At 43.7% G+C, this 21,330-nt stretch overlaps 2 protein-coding genes across 2 annotated transcripts; one reads left to right on the top strand and one right to left on the bottom strand.

Moving 5' to 3' along the window:
• The first annotated feature begins 439 nt into the window (after positions 1-439).
• rpl11 (ribosomal protein L11) lies at positions 440-4,763 on the top strand. Its single transcript, XM_030740857.1, has 6 exons — positions 440-545; positions 1,144-1,294; positions 2,148-2,254; positions 2,709-2,840; positions 3,860-3,970; positions 4,683-4,763. The coding sequence occupies exons 1-6, from the start codon at positions 540-542 to the stop codon at positions 4,710-4,712; spliced, it is 537 nt and encodes a 178-aa protein (XP_030596717.1). The 5' UTR covers positions 440-539; the 3' UTR covers positions 4,713-4,763.
• A 1,038-nt stretch (positions 4,764-5,801) lies between these two features.
• On the bottom strand, positions 5,802-20,896 carry klhl43 (kelch-like family member 43). The gene is made up of 8 exons (XM_030740352.1): positions 20,747-20,896; positions 12,408-12,516; positions 12,001-12,321; positions 11,760-11,908; positions 10,778-11,124; positions 9,534-9,833; positions 9,247-9,422; positions 5,802-8,390 (listed from the first exon to the last, which is right to left on the bottom strand). The coding sequence occupies exons 3-8, from the start codon at positions 12,312-12,314 to the stop codon at positions 7,586-7,588; spliced, it is 2,091 nt and encodes a 696-aa protein (XP_030596212.1). The 5' UTR covers positions 12,315-12,321; positions 12,408-12,516; positions 20,747-20,896; the 3' UTR covers positions 5,802-7,585.
• Positions 20,897-21,330: the final 434 nt, after the last annotated feature.

Below are 21,330 nucleotides of genomic sequence, written 5' to 3'. Positions count from 1 at the left end.
GGTGACCCCTGAAGGGAGCATCTGAAAGAAGAAGAAGTTAACACTGATACAGTGAAAATGGCCATGAGCATCTTTTGAGAAACTTGAAACACTCTCCTCACCTGGCAGCTGGCTGAAATGCCTCCGGGAACCTATTAGTGCAGCTATGTTGAAGCATTGTGTTGATTCATCAGTCAATTCTGTTGATTTTGCCCACAAAAAAAAAAAAAAAAAAAAAATCTCTCAGATTTTAATTCAGGAATTATTTGGTGGCATGTTTCTCTCTTATTCCTATAATGTCCCATATTTTAGTTGTATCTTCATTTGATTGTCAAAATAAATATAGCTATATTATCTTTTTGTTTGTTTGTGTTACCACAGAATAATTTAATGTAATAACTAAACAATTTCTTATTTTGTGTCATTATTATTTTTGCGTTTGAGAATTGACCCGGAACCCTAGCGCTCCCCGTCGATGTTTCTCCACCCGGATTTACGGTGAACACACGACTATAAATTTGCGTAGCCGGAAACGAAACGCCCTCTTCTAGTGATCCAACATGGCGGTGAGTATCTTCTCACGTCTTACTGTGGTGATGAAATGTGAAGTTACGGTTGAAATCCGCAGTCATCGGTGCTGTAGGCTCATCCTAAAGGCTGATCCGCGCGCAGAGGCTCAGACCTCGGTGTGAGGGATCGCAGTGGAGGCGTATTTCTGAAATAAAAGTTTGAAAAAGTGATTAAAAGCAGGAAAGCGAGTAATGCTAACCAGCTAGCCGCTAAGAGAAACTGTGAACCTGTGTGCTTCCGTTATTAAAGCTCAGATTAAAGCGATGGTGGGGCCACTTTATCTGCGTGTCGGCTTTTATTCGGGGGGGGTTCGGGTAGTTTGACAGTGGTGTTAAAATTCAGGACACTTATGAGAGTTGTGTGGATGGGAAGAGCAGCGTTAGCAGCGGGGATATGTACGGACATGTCCTCCGGCCGGCATGTGTTGATCTCGGGCTGAAGCAGAGCAGAGCTCTGACAGGAGGACTAAACTGAGTCAGGCTGGTTTGTTAGCATGGCAGCAGCTAAGAAGGTGTGAGGACTTTGTGCGATGGTGGTTGTGTCATCTTTATTTTCCTTTTGAGTCGCTGATCTTCTGTGTTGCTCCCCCTCCAGGACCAGGGCGAGAAGAAGGAGAACCCCATGAGAGAGGTCCGCATCCGCAAGCTCTGCTTGAACATCTGTGTGGGAGAGAGCGGTGACAGACTGACCAGAGCTGCCAAGGTGCTGGAGCAGCTCACGGGACAGACCCCCGTCTTCTCCAAGGGTTGGTGTCTGTGTGTTACTTAAGCAGGAAAACATCCTTTATTGTCATTGTTACACAGTATCACAAAGTTCAAAGGCAGCTTCTCCTTGAATACAATCAGGGACAAATGTGTAAGCGTACAGATATACAATATAAAGGTGCAATATGCTGCAAGTTTGTATTTTATTTTGAAAGCTTCCTCTCTCGGGGTTTCCGTACCTGCCGTGAGGAGATGGTGACTGTAGTTCGTCATACCTGTGCTTCACCTGCTGCAGGTTCTAGTACAGTTCTGGAGAGCAGAACAAGGTTTACAGCTGCCAGCTTACATTAAGCAGCCATTAGTGTTGTTAGTGTTTTAGTTTTTAGTCCACCCCTGCACATCCCTGTCGATAACACCTGTAGGTTAAATTTCGGTACATTTTAGATGAGCTTTTTCAACTTTTTTCTTAAATAAATCCAGAAAAATTGCTGCACGTAAACAATTCAGCTGCGTTACCTCTCACTGCACTCTTTCTGCAGCTTTCAGAAATGTTTTCAAGCTAAACTGTTTCTGCAGAGTTTGAAAATCAAAAAACAAACACTCAAAAAAAACAAAAACAAACCAACTGTATTAAATCATAAAATCATATGCAAGCAGAACTGAAGTCTTGTATAACCACTGTCCAGTCGGCCTACAGGGAGAGGGACCATGGTGGGCCGGTCGGTCAGCAGCAGCTCGGCTTTATAAACTGCTTCCTGCAGCTCCTTTTAAAGGGTTAAATCTTAGATGTGCACCAGGCTGTCATTGATGGAGGGATGAACTCCTGTTTGGAAATATTGCACCCAGCTTCATGTCACCGGGGTGTTAAAGACTGTTTTTTTTTTCCTCCTGCAGCCCGCTACACTGTGAGATCCTTCGGTATTCGCAGAAATGAAAAGATCGCTGTCCACTGCACCGTCCGTGGAGCCAAAGCAGAGGAGATCCTGGAGAAGGGACTGAAGGTCAGAGTGTCTCCATGTCATCCACTCTCTTTTTCCCCCCTTTCACCCTCAGTGTCTCCTTCCCAGAGTGAAGTTTGTTTTTATAATTTTCAGTTTGGTTTGGGTATATTTTAAAGTGCCAATTCACAACAACAGTCACCTCAAGGTGCTTTACTCTGTAAGGTAGTGACCCTACAGTCAAGAACAACAGAGTGTATGAAATGTGAATCAAATTTAAAATAATTTCAATAACAGCTCAGGTGTTTCAGCCATTTTTCGGCTTCTGTCACCCTTTTATTTTGGATCTTTGGCGCCACAGTTTACATCAACGTGACTGTTGATGTAAATGTTTCTTAAACTAATGAAGTGCACCGGTGGTCAGATAGTGACATCATTTTAGCTTTTAATTAATCTTTGAAGACGATGCATTTTCTTGCACTGTTTCTCTAAATCGGTTTCCCTCTGCTGCTTCCAGGTGCGCGAGTACGAGTTGAGAAAGAACAACTTCTCCGATACCGGAAACTTTGGCTTCGGCATCCAGGAGCACATCGATCTGGGCATCAAGTACGATCCCAGCATCGGCATCTACGGACTGGACTTCTACGTGGTGAGTGACACTAAAAATGTCAATGTTACAGCCCTCATGGTCGGTCATTTATGGCTACTGGATTCCCGTTGCTTATTGATAAGTTGCATATCTGCTCTATGCATGTACCTGGGGGTGTTCGGACCTGTCCTCAAAGGTTTGAGGGTCTTATATTAAATATGATGTGACTGGGGAGCTTGTTTAACTCATTTAATAGCGTCCTGTTCTCTTAAACAGCAGAAGAGCGTTTTCTGTTCAGCTCAGTTAATTTAGTGCAGTCAATGAACTGTGGTGCTAGCTGTGAGCCACAGAGTGGTCTGTGGGCCTCTGTGTGTCTCTGCAGGTAAATAAAGGGAGACCCAGGGGTGCTTATTTCACACTGTAAGGCTTAAATACGTCAGATCAATACAACATGTGTAGCAGAGTTCATCCTGGTTCAAAATAAGCTTTTGTAGGGTTACTATGCATGGAAGCAGGATTGGTCACTGAGGCAAAGATAGATTCAACTTTAGACCCTCCCACCTGAGGAGGTGAGGAAAGACAGGAAGAGAGAGGAGTCGATTTTAACAAAATGAGACATCCATGCCTCAAAGTTTGATTTTAAAGTCTGTTAAACATGAAGCTGCAGGTCACAGACCGTCCTGTTAAATCCCACCAACAGCAGCATTTTATGATCTCAAATAAAACTGCGCTCATGACGTGTTCTTTAGGGCCACTTTGAATTGAATTTGAGAAGAAATTAAGCTTTTTTTAATGTCACAGAAAGGATGAAGGGCAGACAGTCTGAAACAAACTGAAATAGCACGTGGATACAAATTGGTTTCAAGTTCTCCTTTAATGGAGTTTATTTTCTCCTGAACTTCACATTCATTATTTGCACATTTCTAACAATTAGCATTTAATACTTTCAGAGAAGAAACATCCATAACATCCAAACATTTATAAGCTATTGAAATTTTGAAAACAGACTTTTTGTGCTGAGGTAAAGAAGTCAAAGCTTTGGCTTGTTCTGAGCTGCTCTCTCTCCTCTCTGCTTTCAGGTTCTGGGCAGACCCGGCTTCAGCATCGCCGACAAGAAGCGGAAAAGAGGCCGCATCGGTTTCAAGCACCGCATCCGCAAAGAGGAGGCCATGCGCTGGTTCCAGCAGAAAGTGAGTACACACGTCCTGAGATGCTCAGCATGTACTTTATGTGATTACCCTGCAGAGTGACACTTTCTCCACCAGGGGGCAGAATTTTTAGCCCTTTTCCTCATTTCCTCAGTTGGCCCTTTTGAAGACCACTGTAATAAATAAAAATGTCCTTTTAATGAATTTCCTGCATTAATAAAGATCAAGTTGATTTGCTGCACCATCTTGTGGTGGAGAGTGGTATTACACGAGCATCCAGACTTTAGCTGGACTTCAGCACAGTGCAGATGTTTATGTACAGAAGGGTAGAGCTGAAGTTAATTCTGGACGTTTCTAAACAGTTTGTAAAAGAGGAGGAACACAGTTTCTGCACTTAATGTTTCTGCAGCTCAGGTTCAGCATCAGCCATCTTTAAAAGAGCCCAAACTGATCAGACGTTATATTTGTGTCTGATATTTATTGAAGTTTTAATTCATGTTAAATCCAACGTGTAATGTCAGATTTGGTGAATAATTTGCTGAAAATTAGCAGCTTTTAATCAGAGGAGACTGAACATGTTAATTCATTTTATTACTCTGAGTTATTGGCAGTGGAAACATTTTTAAGAGCATTTTTCCAACATTGTTGCTGCTACTTTAAAAATAAATCCAAACACGTTTGCTGGACCCTGTCTGAATGATTTGTTTCAGTGTGAAGACCTTCATGTTTAACCTCCCGTTCTCTTCTGTTTCAGTACGATGGCATCATCCTCCCCGGCAAGTAAAGGACCACCTTTTGATCTTGTTTGTAACAAAGTAATAAAATGGAAAAAATATGTTTTTGTCTTGTTTTTATTTCTGATGATCGAGAACACGAAGCTGCTGATTGTGGGAAAAAAAACAAATCTCAGAAGCTGAAATCTAGAAATTTAGTGCCAGTTGTTAAACTCTAAAGACAACAGAAACATTAACTACACTTTTGTTCTTGTGTGTAAAAGTGCAGATTGATATGCATATTATAAATGCAAAAATCATGTTTAAATCTTCAGAATAAAATTCTGATAAAAGTAACTTTCTTCCAATCATTTCACCATACAGTTTCTTATTCGGCTCATTTTGTTGCTCTGCAGTCTCAGTAAATAAACTGTAACATCTCAGTTTGTCTCACAGCATTTGCAGTAAATCTTTTAGAACTTGTTGCTGAATGACATCAGGAAGTTTTTGTCTCTAAAACTCGTTAAGCTCCAGTGAGTTAATCGTGATTGGTTCAGGAGCAAACTCCCAACAGCCTCTAGTGGGAGCTGCGCTCGCAGCCCGGAGCAGCTCATGTTTCTCACAGATGCCGGAGCATCGATGTGTGCCACGAGCACACTGAGCATGTGGCACACATCTGTGAAGAGAACTGGCTGCCATCAGTCGACCTGCCCCTTTTAGTGTTTTTGGGAAGAGAACTTGGTGCCATCAGTCGACCTTTTAGTGTTTTTGGGAAGCACCGGTGAAGCGACACGATGCTGATCTGTGAGCACAACCCGCTACAGGCTGTTGGGACCTCATGCCTCCCTCATGGAGTTTGTTTGTGACAGTTTGGGCAGAAACGTCCCTGTATGTCCTGCTGGACTAATGGACATCCCTGAAGTCTGACTTCGTGCTGTACTGTGTATTTACTTCAGGATACTGTAAAACAGTTTCAGTACAAGTGTGCAGTGCTACTGTTGTGTGATAAATCTGGATCATTGCACATGAGCCTTGAAACCGTGCTCAGTGTTTCCTGCATTGATCCTGTGTTCTGATTTCTCCTCTCACGCCTGCGATGCAGTAAGTATTTCCTAAGATGACCTCTGCAGTAAAATAAATAACAGGCCGAATCAACACGGTTTGATCAGATTATCTTTATTCAGTGAAACTCCACCAAAACCAGCCAAACAGTTTCAGCCAATCAAACGATCATCACTGAAGTGCTCCACAGCGCCGTTAACCTGCTGGAGTCTCACTGGTTCTGCAGTTTGTCTTAGTTTCCATAAAAATGTGTGAGCTGAGACACCATTAATTTCTTTATTTGTATTTTATTCCTGCATTTTTCAGATTTTTATCCTTTTTTTAATCTTTTGGGGAAACTTAACTGTTGACTGTTGTTGCTTCTCCTTTTGAATTTTTTTTTTATTCCTCCACACTGTTGCAATTATAAAAGTTTAATTTTCAGGCACCACATTCATATATTTTTCTCATTTTTGTTACATTTCAGCTACACTAAAGATATTGGTTAAATAAATAAATCCTTAACTACTGGATCCTCATGAGAAATGTTTCAAGTTTCCTGCTGGTAAATTGTCAAATTTTTGCTGTTTTTTTGCAGAAATTGGTTCATTTCCTGTAGTGGCCACACACTCCTGACGTCACTCTCTCACACACACACAGACACACACATTCATGCTTGTTTTGGCAGCTGCGCACACGGCCTGGATACATCTTAGTACACACTGCTGGAGATTCACAGTGACGTTTGTTCAAACCGCCTCAGACACGGATAACCTGTTTCCATCTCTCCATCCTTCATCATCCACCTGTCTCCTGTCTGCCTCCACCCGCTCCACTCTCATTTCCAGCCATCCTTTACTTTTCCTTCTTTCTATCGAACCTCCACTTTGGACCATGTAATCTCCTTTCTTCAGAAACCAGCACAGATATTTTTGTGGGCCTGCAGTCGGTTCCATCTTCAGTACGGCTCAGTTTTAATTTTGCTGTGTATTAATGTCCCTACTTTTAGGATAAAGTATTTCGTCTTATTATTATTCATACATACATGTGTCCTTGTTTGAATTTGCAGCAAAGGGAAAGTTTGCATTCAGGAACTGTTTTATGTGAACAGAATTAAACATGCAGATGAAATCCTGCTGATCCTGGTCCGTGAACATGGAGAGGGTGTCTCCTTTTTTGACCAAACCTCTGTCGTACCTGAGAGCAGCACAGCTGTTCCAGCTGTGTATGCTCACTTCCATTAAAATGCTCTGTCCCTGTTTAATAAACACACGATCGCACAAATGTCACCTCAGCGCTTCTACGTTCACATTTTAGTGTTTACAGTAAATGTTTTTTTCTGAGGTTCATCTTCCCATTTTTTCAGCACTGTTTAAAGATACTTTTTGGAACTACCCTTTACAGATTTTCACCACTGGGGGGCAGCACTTTACCAGTAGGTGTGTTAAGATTTTATTTTGTTAAGTTTTTATATTTCTTTTTAACTACCCCCATGTTCTCCAGAGGCTTTGCCTTTTGCATGGCAGCCACATTAAATAAGCATCTTATAATTAACCTGACTGCTTAAATAAAGGTTGCACTGACTGCAGCATATCGTCTTACTACACAACAGTATGGCCCGGCCCTATTTTGCCTTTAGCTGATATCTCTTCAACACAATACACAGACCTTTTGGGCATAAAGTCACAGCAGCTGCTTCTTAACATCCTTTTGAAAGATTTAGTTCATTTTTCAAAGGTTTTGAACTGATTTTAAATGCTGTAATTTACAACATGCACCTTTAATTTTATTTGTTTTCTTGTTAAATTGTAATGTTCACTAAACTTTTCAGAAAGGCACCAGACATGATCCAGATGTTGTCCTGAGGTTGACCTGTTCCTCCTCTCCCTCCTCCTCTGTGTTCCTAAGCGGTGGTGCTTTGTGATGGAGGCATGCTGCTCTCTTTGTTTCGGTTCTTGGCGGCGTGCTGCTGCAGCTGCTCTTCATGGCCCGGGGTGTTGCGGTGCTGCTGCCGGCGCGGCGTGTGGCGATGCGGAAGCGTCAGGGTGCAGCAGGAAACTCCCACCGTGGGCTCGGGCAGGTCCTCGGCCATAGACCAGCTGTCTGTGGTCGGGTCGTACTTCTGCACGGCCGCCTTGTAGCGCTTCTCCGCCTCATTCCAACCACCCAGCAGGTACAGCTTCTCGGCCAGCGGGGAAAGGCCGGCAGTGCTCACACCGAGGGGCAGTGGAGCAGCCCGGCTCCATGAGCCACTCTCAGGAGAGTAGACCTCCACTGAGAGCACATCCACCCGCTCTCCACCAGGCCCCAGTTGGCTTCCTCCCACCACGTATACCTTCCCTCCGAGGGTGGCAGAGCAGTGCCAGCCACGGGGCGTCTCCATGGGAGGTTTCTCGGTCCAGGTGTCGGTCTCCACGTTGTAGCACGCCACAGAACGGGAGTAGGCGCAGTTGGTGTAGCCGCCGGTCACCAGGATGTCCCCTGAGGGAAGGGTGGCACTGGCGTGGCAGCAGCGGGGCATCTCCATAGGGGCACGTATCTGCCAGGTGTTGGAGGAGGGCAGGTAGCTCTCACTGGTAGCCAGGAGACCTTCCACATTGCGCCCGCCGATGGCAAACAGGCGGCCGCCGCTGGCAGCCAGGGAGAAGTGGGTGCGGCGCTGACGCATGCTGGCCAGGTGGAGCCAGGTGTTGAAGCGGGGGTCGTATCTGATGGAAGGAAGGGGATATATTCACTGTGCCTTTTCCTATCAGATATCTCTGTAGTAAACTTTATTCCAGCATAATGATGTTGTGCATTGAGGGCAGGACGATCACAGCTCCATTTGTGCCCCATTAACTCTTAGATTATTATTTTTATTAATTGAGTAATGACTCAGTAATAAACACACATTTTAGCTTTTAAGACACATGTTAAACTTAAGGCCCTTCACAGATTTTAATCTGCCCTCTTATCACTTTAGGTCAGAGACTCCTTTTACATCATGGGCCACATACAGCCCAATGAAACTCTCCTTTCTCTCAGTGTAAGTTTAACTACACATTTAATCCCTGAGACATGTTAATATAAGAAAAAGAAGTGTAATTTCAACAGTCTCAGTTTTTCTACATGATAAAGAACTGCTGCTGTAGTAAATGAAAGAAATCTGTCAGCACAACTCTTTGGGCTTAAATTGTAAGAGATAAATGTTTAAAATGACATCAAATCTGGTTCACTACACTGCCCTAGAATTATAAAACAGAAAGTCTTTGTTAATTCAAAGAAAATGTCCTTTTTTAATACTCTGTACCCATTGTAAAACCAGAAATTTCTACAGTAGATGAGTGAAAAAACAGGATTTTTCTCTTTTTTAATTGTTTCTCTATTACCTGGTTAATTTTGTGTAGCATGAATGAGCAGTGGGGTGGTTTTAATCATTAGGAAAAGCTTAAAAATGTATGGAAATACAGTTTAAAGTAAAAAGAATTCTAAATCCGTCTAGTGGGCCAGATTGGAGTCTTTGCCAGGCCGATTCTGGGCCCTGGGCCTTATGTTTGACACCCCTGCATTAGGTTCTTCTCCCACCTGCTGAGGGTGCTGACGGCGTGTTTTGCCTGGTTTCGGGCGTCGTTCTGGTCCTCTCCTCCCGCCACGTACAGGAAGCCGTCCATCACGGCCACGCACTGGTTGAAGCTCTTTGCCGGCAGCTGGGTGAGGTGGCGCCAGGTGGCTCCTCCATCACGAGGGTCCCTCCACAGCACCTACACGCCAAAGTCAAAGGTCGGAGGGGTATTTTATTAGATTGAATTGAATATAAAGACTGCAAAACTAACGAAGAGAAGAATGTTAATGTGTTCATTCAGGAAATTGACCTCGCGGCTCAGAGCTCTCTCGGTGAGGGATGGACGCCCTCCGATGGTAAGCAGAGTCTGCTGCCCGGCGCGGACCTGCGTGCGTCGGGACTGCAGGGTGTTCTGCTGGTAGGGCAGCAGGTGGTAGTTCATGGCGTCCACCAGCAGGCGGTGACACTGGGGGTCCAGCATCATGCGGGGCACCGGCTGGATCTGGCTCACCAGCTCGCTGGCCGGGATGGTCTCGAAGCGAATGTGGGACAGAAGCTCTGCGGCGTGAACCTGGCGGGAGGAGTCGAAGTCGAGCCACCTCATGGCGAGCTGGAGGAGGGGGTGACATCAGTGAATATGGCAGATTAAAAACTTTTAGCACAAATTATCTGTCTGATTAAAAAATCAGAGCATTTAATCAGGAATAAAATCAGTGTAGGGCACCCCTATTACAGATTTATTACATGATAAGTGATGCTGCTTAAGAATTTAAACATAATTTAGTGTTAATTGTAAGACATTAGGCTTTTTACTCACCTTAAAGGTATAAAGCTCCTTAAGTAGCTTAATAGCTCCCAAGTTATATAATCAAAATATTTTTAAAGTACCTGCAAAATGGCAGTTTCAGAATCATATAATTATGTTTTTGGATCATAATTATTGATCTATTGGTGAGTGTATATTACTTTAATGTTGCAGCTGCTGCTGATTTTAATGATAACTCATAACTCGGGGGTAGGATTAAGGATCTGTATCTTTTTGTGCTAATAAAACCAGTCCAGATACAGTAGCAGTTTAACATAGCTGCTGAGTTATTCACAGACTCACATATGGTCCAGTTTATAAATAAAAACACTTCTCAGCTGTTTGTCTATTTAAGTTTGTAATGCAGCTGTATATTAATAAACAGGCTTCCTTCTTGCATACAGTGTGAGTTATATTTGGGGACTTGTGCTCACAGCCGAGCTGCAGCCGACTGGTTTGGATTGATGGGTCTGTGCTGGGCTCTGAACAGCTGGTCTGGGGTCTGTTATTAGTTCTGGATGAAAATAGTCTCTGAGGGTTGGAGGCGTCAGCAGTCGCCTCCTCGAAGACCTGGTATTTCCTCTCAGTTAGGACCTGAGAAGTGATTATTATGTTCCCACTAATTCATGGTAAGAAGCATTTGATCAGAGTTTAAGATTAAACTGCAGCAGTGGTTTATTCCCCTGGAAGTGCAAGAACATCATTTTAAAACACTCAATTCCAAATAAACATGATGTTTGACCTCTGACCTGGAAGGCGGTGACCTCTGAAGGCAGCAGCAGTGAGTCGTCCTGCAGGAAGGCAGAGATCTGCTCCAGGGTCAGCTGGGTGAACAGCGGCGTCTCGGCGAACTGCACAAAGTTCTCCAGCACAAAGCGGCGGGCGGCGTCGCACACGGGCGGGAGGCCGTAAGCGGCAGCGATGTTCCAGACGTAGACGCAGGTCTGCACGTTGAGCTCAGCCAGCAGGAAGTCCATGCACATCTTGAGGAGCTGAGGGATCTGCAGGGTGGCGGCGGCAGAGACGGTGCAGCCGATGGTGTAGAGGGACATGTGGACGCGACCCAGGTAGGCGAAGGTGATGACGTTGGCCAGACCTGCGGACAGAGAGACAAAGAAAGAAGTTAAAAGAGTTTAAGGATTATTTTTAAGCACCAGTAGCAGAATTATCACCAGGAGACAGAATAAGTGATGTGCATGCACTCTTTATAGATTTATAAACTATTATTTGCTGTAGTATTGGTGATGTCATAACTGACCTCTGTAACAAGCTCAGAGGAAGAGGATTCAAACGCCAGAATAAAGGTCAAAAATCAGACAGACTTCTTACTTCTGTGTCTGTCTTGCATGAGCTGTTCATTAATCAGTTTAACCCACAGAGAGACAAATGGATGATCGTGGTGGTTATGCTCACACAAAGCGACCCCGTGCCTCCTTCTAGAGGTCAGACTAAAGTCCTGTTAACCTGCTGAACAGCAGGGACTGATGTTTTAAGCAGATTACAAATGTGAGCTTTAGACTTCAATACATTAGGTTTCCTAATTTAGCCCTGAACAGATGAAATTAAAAACACAGCAGCATGATATTTACTCCACCCACATGTGCCCTGATGAAGGTCATTAGGTGCACACGCTCTGTGGCCAAAGGAATTAAACACACAAAATATCATTGAGCAGTCCAGCGTGTACAGATAAAGCACGGTGACCTCTGACTTAACATGAACCGGACGCACCCAGAGGAGAGAGGGAGGGGAGCTCCAGACGCTTCATGCCCGGGTCTTTGGCCAGAATCTCCCTGAAGTACTGACTGACAGACGAGATCACCAGTTTGTGGACATCGAAGGCTTTCGTCTTACAGGCCAACTCCAGATCAGTCAGGAACCTGAGGAGGAGATATAAGAGAGGCAAACAGTGTATCTACCCACACAGTCGTTTCATCGTGCGATACGATATAGCAGTCAGCATCAAACTAACTTCTCCTGGCGCATCTTGCTGAGCTCCTCCAGCAGGGCGTTGCCGTGCAGGGGTCGTGTGAGCTCGCTGCCCAGGCCGAGGCCCCTCTCTCCGGGCTTGATGACGGGCGGCGGCAGCGGCAGGTTGAGGCTGTTCAGCTGAGCAATGTCCAGAGCCGCCATCTGCTCGATCTTCTTCACCCCGCTCTCCATCACCACAACGCCGTCGCCACGGTTCTCCACTTTCAGCGTAGCTGAAGCGGTCTCCATGGCGACCTGAGAGATGGTTTCCACGGCAGCTTTCTTCGGACGGGAGGCCTTCTTCTTGGGGGGCATTGCTTGACTGCGGATGATGTTTTATTTCCTTTGTTTTAGTCTATCTTTACTTTAATAACTGTGTTCGCTAAATTCACCCACTCAGCGACTCACCTTCACAATGAAACAAACCCTTTGGTTTGGTTTTCTTCAGTAAGCGCCGAGTGGAGCAGCTTCAGACAGCTGGGTGTGTTCACTTTCACTTTAACACAGCACACAGCACCTGAAAGCAGACAGAAACAATCAAGATGTAATCAAATGCTGCAGAGAGAGAATGAAGACTCCTCTGAGGTGTTTCTGCAACACCTGTTCCAGATCAGGTATTTGTTCTCCTCCAGGGTTTTTCTCCCCTGCATACAGAAAATGTTGGCAGCCACAGAACAGGTTTCAACCTTCCACATAAGGAAAATCACTGTGATAACTCTTTTTTTTTTTTGTCTTAATGGGACTGACACTTTTCTACTCGAGCTGAGCCCACAGATCCCACAATGCACCTTTAAGCACCTTCTGACTGTCTTTCTCACAGACTCTGAGGTGCAAATTGGAGTTTGGTATCTTGCCCGAGCTCTTTGACATGCAGACCAGGGGAGCCGGGATCGAACTGTTCAGCTGGTCAGCGACCCGCTGTACCTCCTGGGCCACAGCTGCCCCTGGTATTCCCAGGCAGTCTCAAATCCTCAAAACCTGGCTGAACTCAGCTTAGCTTCCCAAATCAGACGAGATCACACTCACAGTCGTACCACGCCTGAGCACGGAGGATGGCTCCACTGGTTGTCTATGGCTCCCCTCAGTCTGTGACCTCAGTAAACACGTTCCTGATCCACGATGGTTACATCCATCTTTTATGTGGTCTGTGATGAAGCCAGTTTTGAGCCAGAAGAAAGCGCCTGCACCCCCAGGACTACCCGTCAGTTAACAGATTACGTCACCATTTTCACAGTTAACCTTTTGAGCCGGTTTCATTTCTTTTTGTTTCTAGTTTTCCTAAAAGTGTTATATCGTTCCTTGTGTACATCAGTATACTTCCTTGTGTGTCATCTTGGACCTGTCTGGAGGTTAGTTTGCATCTCTGACAGGAGATTTTGGTCTCCTGTCTGCTTCCTTTGGGTCATTTCCTCTGTGGATCATCCCAATATCCTTTATAGTTGTTATCTGCTATTTTCTGTGCTTAATGCTCAGATTTTGATATTTGACTTCTGATTCTGGCCTGGGGATTTATCCTAATTTAGTTTTTCAGACACCATAGGTTTTATATATTGTACACATCTAGAGGATCTAAGGATCAACTTCTGTTCCTGTTAAACGTTCTATAAAAATAAAAGTGATGCGTTTTCTTATATTTTTTGGGAGAGCATCTTGAAAAATCCAGCCTTTAATTACTCACTGCATTACAGTGACTTCCTACTGACAGATGAGCATTACTCTGCTAATCTAAGTATGATTTATTTCTGATTTTACACAGGAGTGAACATCAGAACAGACAAACATTCCAGTTATAACATAAGACCTTAATTGGAATAATAAACATGAACCAGTAAATGACACAAAAACAAAACAAAGGAAAAAAAAAAAAAAAAAAAAAATATATATATATATATATATATATATATATATATATATATATTACCATACCAAAATAGGTAGGTGAAAAAAAAAGAGGAAAAAAAACATAAACAAAAAGGGGAAATAAATAAATAAACATTTCATAAATTTCACAAATAATAAAAAATGAAAAGAAAAAAAAGGGGGGGGGGTAAACACTAAAAAGAAAATAGATGAAGGGCTTAATGTATTCTGTGTTACTATAATTGATAAGAGTTATGTACCAGGTATGCGCAGCTACAACTGGGATGAGTGGAGATAGCACCACTCATGGAGTCACATCCAGTGTCAAAGACATGATTCAAGAGCGGTGACCAGATTTTTGAGAATGTGGTTTCGGAGCCTTTGAGAGAGTGCCTAATTTTTTCCAGTTTCATGAAAAAGAGGGCATCTTTTATCCACTGAGAATGTGTGGGTGGGAGAGGATTTTTCCAGTGCATCAGAATAACACGTCTAGCTAACAATGTGAGCAAGGCCACAAGGTCAGCAAGATGGGGTGACAGTAACTGATTTTTGGGGGAGGACCCCGAATAAAGCAGTGAGTGGAGAGGGCTGTATTGTGGTTGAGGTGATTCCAGAAAGTGAATTAAAGACAGATTCCCAAAATGGGGATAGAGAGGGACAGGTCCAAAACATATGACCAGTGTGAACTACACTGTATGATTCTATGTCGTGCACATATTGATGAAGAGCGAATGCGTTTTAGAATGGTTTGCCACACTTCGTCTTCTATTTCTATGTTCAAATCATCAGACCAGGTAGCGCGAAGATGGTTAAACCCAGGGGTCAAGTTGGAAATCAAAATATTGTATATTTTTGATATTCTACCCTTTGGAATTAGATTAATTTCTAACAGTCTGTCAACCATAGTGGAGGTGGGGATTATCGGGAAACCAGAGAGACTTTACTCTGCTAATCTGACACACCACAACACAACAAACACTGACTGATTATCAGCACCTTTTCTAAATCCTGCTGAGGATCACAGAGGACAGACTCCACGTCTCTGTAGGCCTGTATCTGTGGGTGACAGCTGCATGTGTCCTCTGCGAGGCCTTCCAGAAATGGGGCTCGGCTCGGGGTCGAGTTTGAGGTTTACGGTGGCCCTCAGCAGTCACTGCTGCACATCACACCCTCCGTATTTCACCCACAAAGTAACCGGGAATCTTATTCATGCTCGCAATGAGTCGAGGTCTGCAAACTGAGAGAGGAGCTGATACATGAAGGTCAGACCACACAATGATTACAGAGAAAATGCCAGGAAAATAAATAAATACATGCAATATTTAATGTAACGAATCTGCCTGTTTGTGTTTTTTATCTTTATTTGGAAGCTTTTGGTTTGGACTGACGGAACTTTCCATGTGATTAAAAACAAACAAACATCCAGAAACATTAAGATTTAACTGCAAGTGCAAAAATAAAAGTGCACAAATTTGGTGCATTTAAACTTTCAAACCCCAAAAAGTTGCACATCCTTCTCCAACAGCAGAGGAGAAACAACAAAACCTTTGATAAATTCTTCTCATCTTAAACACCACACGTCTGTTTTGTGCTTATTGTTTAGGGAGCATCTGCAGCTCGTACTTGTGCGTGATGCAGTAAATGAGTGCAGCTCAAACAGGCCCAGTTATAAATGCTTGTGACCCCCCTGGTTTGTTTGCAGAGTTTTAAAGAGTTGTGGGCATGCGGTCACAAACAGAGACGGTGATCTTTGTTCCTGGCTCACAGTTTGTTGATAACGAGCTGAGCCGAGTCCAACGTGACCTCAGCCTGAGCTCCTCGCTCTGCCAGCTGTAAAACCACATGACCTCTGTAATATCAGCTTTGCCCTTCTCTGCTTCTAGAACATGTTTGGTACCAGATTGTTCCTTTTTGAGTGAAGGATTGAGCGTGAGCACAGGTTTCAGGTGGGATGGAGGCGTACCTTAAGATGTGAAAGAAGCAGAATTTGTCCTTTTTGCTCTCTCTCAGCAGAAATGATGACTCTGTGCTCACACAACTACTGAATGTTGTTTTGCAGATGTAACCTTTCCCCTCACACACAAATACACACACACGATGGTCTGACCTCAGTCAGCGACTGCATGGCCTCTGCTCCAGTACGAGCACGAACTACCAAACCCACTGATGCTGAACTACACAGTACGACAATATTAAGATAACATTGTCTGTCCTTCATGCACCCCCCCCCCCCCCCCCCCCCCCCCCCCCCCCCCCAAAAAAAAAACCCAGAAACACAGCACAGATTTGTGCTGTGAGCACGAGCAGAAATCCTGCTGAAACATCTGAGCTGTTTATATTATGGCTGCATATCGATTATTGGTTCCTGACCTCTTTATTGACCCCATGATTATTTAGTTTAGTTTGTATGGTTTTTAATTGCCAAATTTGTTATGACAAATAATGACAACCATACCTTAACCAGCTGTTTTTTATTGTTACCATAGCTGACCCGTGTCAGTGCCATGTATCCTGGTTGTTTACCATTTAGAATTTCCACTTCACTTATTTTATTAACATTTTATTAACATTTTATTAGGTGGTTTTGAGTCTCTAAGGCTTCTTTTATATATTTTTTTTCAAATATTAGTATATATTAATGTCTCTCTGTCTCTGGTATGTTTCTGCAGGATGTGGCCAGTCTTCATCCTCAATAACATCATCTGACAGTAATTTTAATTAACGCTGATGTGACCACCAGTGTTGCTGTTTCTGAAACCTGACGCTCTCAAACCTCTCAGCTCATCAGAAAGCCGGCCTGGTTAACGTCTAAGCTCATGGAAAAAGTATTCCAACACCAGCAACTCAAACATAACTGCAGTGAAACCGCCGCGACCACAGATGTATACATGATTCACCGCGCTTTCCGCCCCCCTCCCTTAAATAGCACCTTTGGGCTCCACACATGGACAGGCCACGGGTGGGAGACGGGATAGTACAGGATGGAGCCGCAGCTGTTGTTGGTGTCATATGAAGAGGAGGAGCTCCCAGTTACAAATGGTAGAGGCCACTCGGGATGTTGCAATCCTTCCTGAAACAGTTCAGCCCCGTTTAACCTCATGACATCAGACGCTGCAGAGTGAAAGCACCCCACAAAAGTTTGGATCTGTGCAGAGCTCAATAATAATAATCGATTTCATTTTGATCTGCTGACGCACTAAAGCAGTTTCCACGCCTCTTTTATTAGACGGTGTTACAGTAACGTTTAATGCTTAACTGTATCCAGTTTAAAGTTTCATATCTCTAATGTGCAGCCGTAACATCAGCCATAAAATAATTAACTGATAATCACCAGATTAACGATTTTCTGCAGCATTAATCTCTCGTGTTCTTTGCAGCAGCGTTGTGTTTTACTGATATATTTTTATGTTCTTTATAGATTTTAAAATCACCATTTTATCATCATCATCATCATCATTTGATAATTCAGTTCAGTTCAGTTTTATTTATATAGCACCAAATTGCAACAAACAGTCGCCTCAAGGTGCTTTATACTGTAGGTAAAGACCCTACAATAATACAGAGAAAACCCAACAATGGCGACAGTGGGAAGGAAAATCTCCCTTTAACAGGAAGAACCAGCAGAACCAGGCTCGGGGGGGCAGTCATCTGCCACAGGTGAGGGGAGGGAGACAGGACAAAAGACACACTGTGGATGATCTCTGATTGGAGCAGGCGACACTCACAGGGATCATTTTCTGTGGAAAAAGAAACGCCTGTTTTAAGCGAACGCGCTCAGAGCATGAAGCTGAAAGCCTGACTTAACATTGACAGCTGAGAACTGCTGTCACGCCCGTTATCTCAGACTTCTTTGTGAAGATCACGTACTTTTTTTTTTTTTCGGGGGGGGGGGGGGGGGGGGGGGGTCATGCAGCGATTTTATACATTTACTTAACAAGTCAGAGATCCCTGCTCTGATCCTCTGGGGAGGAAGGGACATCAGGAAGGGACTCTGGCTTGATAATCAGTCAAACAATGCAGAACTACATTTAAGCAGGTTTCCCACCCCTAAATAAAGTAACTTTATTTAAATGCAGTGAAATGGATAAAATAGGCAGCTGACTGAACTTGTCCTGTCTTCATGTGAGCTTTTGTTCCATCAAATTGATCTGAACCAAATCGATCATTATCTCAGACAAAGAGTAACAGATTTAAAATCAACATTTCAGGCAAACATGGGAACAAAGTGACTCAGTGGTGTGAAAATAATCTTTGCTCTGTGTGGATCAGCTGTCACAAATATCTGGGACTGAGGTTAGAGGTGCGAGCAGCTGCTCCGTCATCCACCATACTAGGAACCAGACCTCTACCCCCCTCCAACCACCATCATCATCACCATCAGTGACACATATACCGCTTTCAGCACACGTCGCTGAGGATTTATCAGTTTGAGCGAAGTCGCTAAACACAGGGTCTTAAAACATTACTGAACACCTTCCTGTTTCTGCACTAACAGATACTTTAGCAAAGCTTTATTTTTCAGGAATACACATTTAATTTAAGTTTCTAAAAACAAAAAGCATCCTGAAGAAACAAAACCTTTAATCTATCTAACCTACACAACATGTGTACTAAATATTTACAGATATCCAGGCAGTGTTTGGAAACTTTTATGTGGATGTTTATGTTTTTATGTTGCCATATTAATGAGAAAACACTCCTGTCCAGTGCTGTAAAAAAACTGGAGCTGAAATGTTTTGAACACGTGATCAAACTCGAAAAGATCTCAGGTGTCAGAAACGGGTCAGGTGTTCGTCTGCTGGCCCAGATACCTGAACCTGTACGAATAAAGTTTTAGAGTGAATGTTTTCAGTGCTAATGTGAACAGTCAAGGTGTTCTCTCTTTCTGAATGTGCAAAATCCAACAACATTCAGAAAGTTCTGCATCCTGTGGTTAAATAAAAGCTCTGGACTCAAATGGATCGGTCCATGGATGGATTACTCTGGAAGCTATTAATGTAAACAGGTGGTATGACGCATCGTGGCAGAAACATCAGCTTCATCTGAGAGCTGATTGTTTTCTCATTTACAAACATTTATTTCTCACATTCTTAATGTTTTATTTTGATTATTAAACTCGTGGAGCAGGAATGAACCCGACAGCTTCTCTGCAGTCTAATGGACGTTTGTGTGGTGGAGAAACAAACAGCTTGAATGGAGCTGAAATAAAACGTGAGTGTGGATTAATCCGCTGTTTGCAGTTGTGTTTATTCACCTGGAGAAATCTGACCTGTTTTACTGTGAAATACAAGGAGGAGGCTGTAATGCAAGCACCACAGGCCCTGCTTCAGCTCTGATATTTTTAAACCTCCTGTGAAGCTGCTCTGAGTGTGTCACACTTTGCAAAGAAGCTCAGATTTTTTTCCAGCAACTGTCATTCTGCAGAAACAGAGCTGCGCCCTCTCAGTTAAACGTGTACCTGTGCAGCTGTGATGCTGCAGAGCAGCACAACACAACCACAGTCCACATCCTGAGTCTTTATTAGCTCGAATGAAGATGATCAGCAGAGTTTGGACTGAAAAACTATGTACTGATGAGAGGACAGATGCTCATTTGCGACTCACAAACAGAAACTGTTATAAGTGTTGTTTTTCTGCTGCCCTCAGTCCCTAAACCTTCGTGTAACCAGCTGCTCAGGTCGCACTAGCAGCATTGTGTTACATTTCTGGAGTCCTGATTATTCCTCAGGGATGATCGGACTCTGCGGCTGCTGAATGCTCCAGTTACTGGCTGTTTGGTGCTAAGCAGGAAGTGTGCTGCACAGCTGCTTTCTCCAGCCTCAACAATACATCTGGAGTGAGCGTGAACCTGCATCTCGTTTCCACAAACCCGCACATAACAGATGGAAATGGTGACGTTATTTCCTGAGTCAAAGCGGTTTTTTGTTAATACGATAACGTTTGATCCACAAACATTTGGTTGGGAACAGCTGCCGCACACAGTCAGTCTCTCCATAAACACAGACTAGTGTGCATGGCAGGGATATCCCCAACCTGGATGCCTGTTTAGTAGACATAATCAACACCTTTCTGTCTCATTTGCTGCCTGGTAAGTTTTATTTCTCATGACTGTTGCAGTCTTCAGCTCTCTGGCCCTGATGTGAGCGTTATAAACATGTCTGCGCGGCGTCGAGCTGAGACATGCTCGGATGTTTTGTTTGTTTCATTTTGCTTGAATTTGTGAATACAAACTTTCCCATGATGGGAAGTCCAGTGAGGGCATCGAGCACTGAAGGCTCAACTTTGGCACAACTTTTTAACCAGGACAGTTGAGAGCAGGTGGTCAGATGGTGGTTATTCAGTGTAGAAATGCTTGCTGGGTAATCTGTCAAGTTCACTTCATAGTTAAATAAATAAATAAAGCTGCTGAAATGCTCACCGAGCTGCAGAGACGGGCTGTTTTATTATGAGCTTCACCAGAATGTAATAACTGCACAGACCTGTGTTCACAGCACCTGTACCTGTGCAGTATAATTATACACAACACACCAGCAGCGCTCCACCTCATCACTTCTCAGATATAGCTGAATTCCTCTGCTTCTCTCACACGGGTATTTATAGGTGCTGACCTGCAGATGCATGCATGCATGCGTGTGTGTGTGTGTGTGTGTGTGTTTGTGTGCGCTCTAACACCCCCTGCAGTACAGTAATATCCCAGCAGCAACTGGCAGCTGCTTCACATTGTTTCCATTCAGCAGTTAAGTATAAATATTAGTATAAATTGTAGTTATTATTGTGGTGCTGCTGTGTGATCACTTCATATGCAGTTTATTTATTTTACTTTAATAAACTCTCCACTAAAAAAAAGAAGCGCTCCCTCTGAATGTGCTGAAGTTAAGTGCACCTTACCTCTTTCTCTGGCCTCACTCCTGCTTTTCTTCCTCTTTCACCTTCTTTCTTTGTTCTGAGTCGTCGTTCTGTCACAGGTTCCTCTGAGCTTCGTCCCTCCGTCCTCTGTCCAACCCTGCAGCAGTGCTGTGTGTGTGTGTGCGTGTGTGTGTCACTGTTTTCGTATCAGTATCAGGATCCTGACCACTCCAAACCTCCACCCCCCCATCAAACCCTCCTCTTTCATTTTCCACCTCCAACATCCACCTCCATTTCCAAATACAGGCACCCCTCATCACCCCTCCCCTCCCAAAATAGCCCATCACAGGCCTGCTCTCCCCACCCCCCCTTTGGAACGTCAGGGTTTCAAGTTTGAGACTTGGTTTCTCTCCCGTGTCTCTGATTTCTTTGTTAGACTGTTGGTCATCCCTCTTCCACACCAAACAGGAGTTTGCATGGATCAATAGTTATTTTGTGACGACTGCAAACATTAAGTTGTGGTCGCTGCATGAAGGAAGCATCTCAGTCTCAACCATAGGAGACGAGAAGGTTCCTACATGAACTTTTCACAACATAAACAAATAAAACACATGAAGTAATTGATG

This window comes from Archocentrus centrarchus, chromosome 11 (genome assembly GCF_007364275.1).
Source record: "Archocentrus centrarchus isolate MPI-CPG fArcCen1 chromosome 11, fArcCen1, whole genome shotgun sequence".
Lineage (NCBI taxonomy): Eukaryota > Metazoa > Chordata > Actinopteri > Cichliformes > Cichlidae > Archocentrus > Archocentrus centrarchus.
Note: the sequence above shows the minus strand (reverse complement) of the source record. Positions and strands in the feature narration are given on the sequence as shown.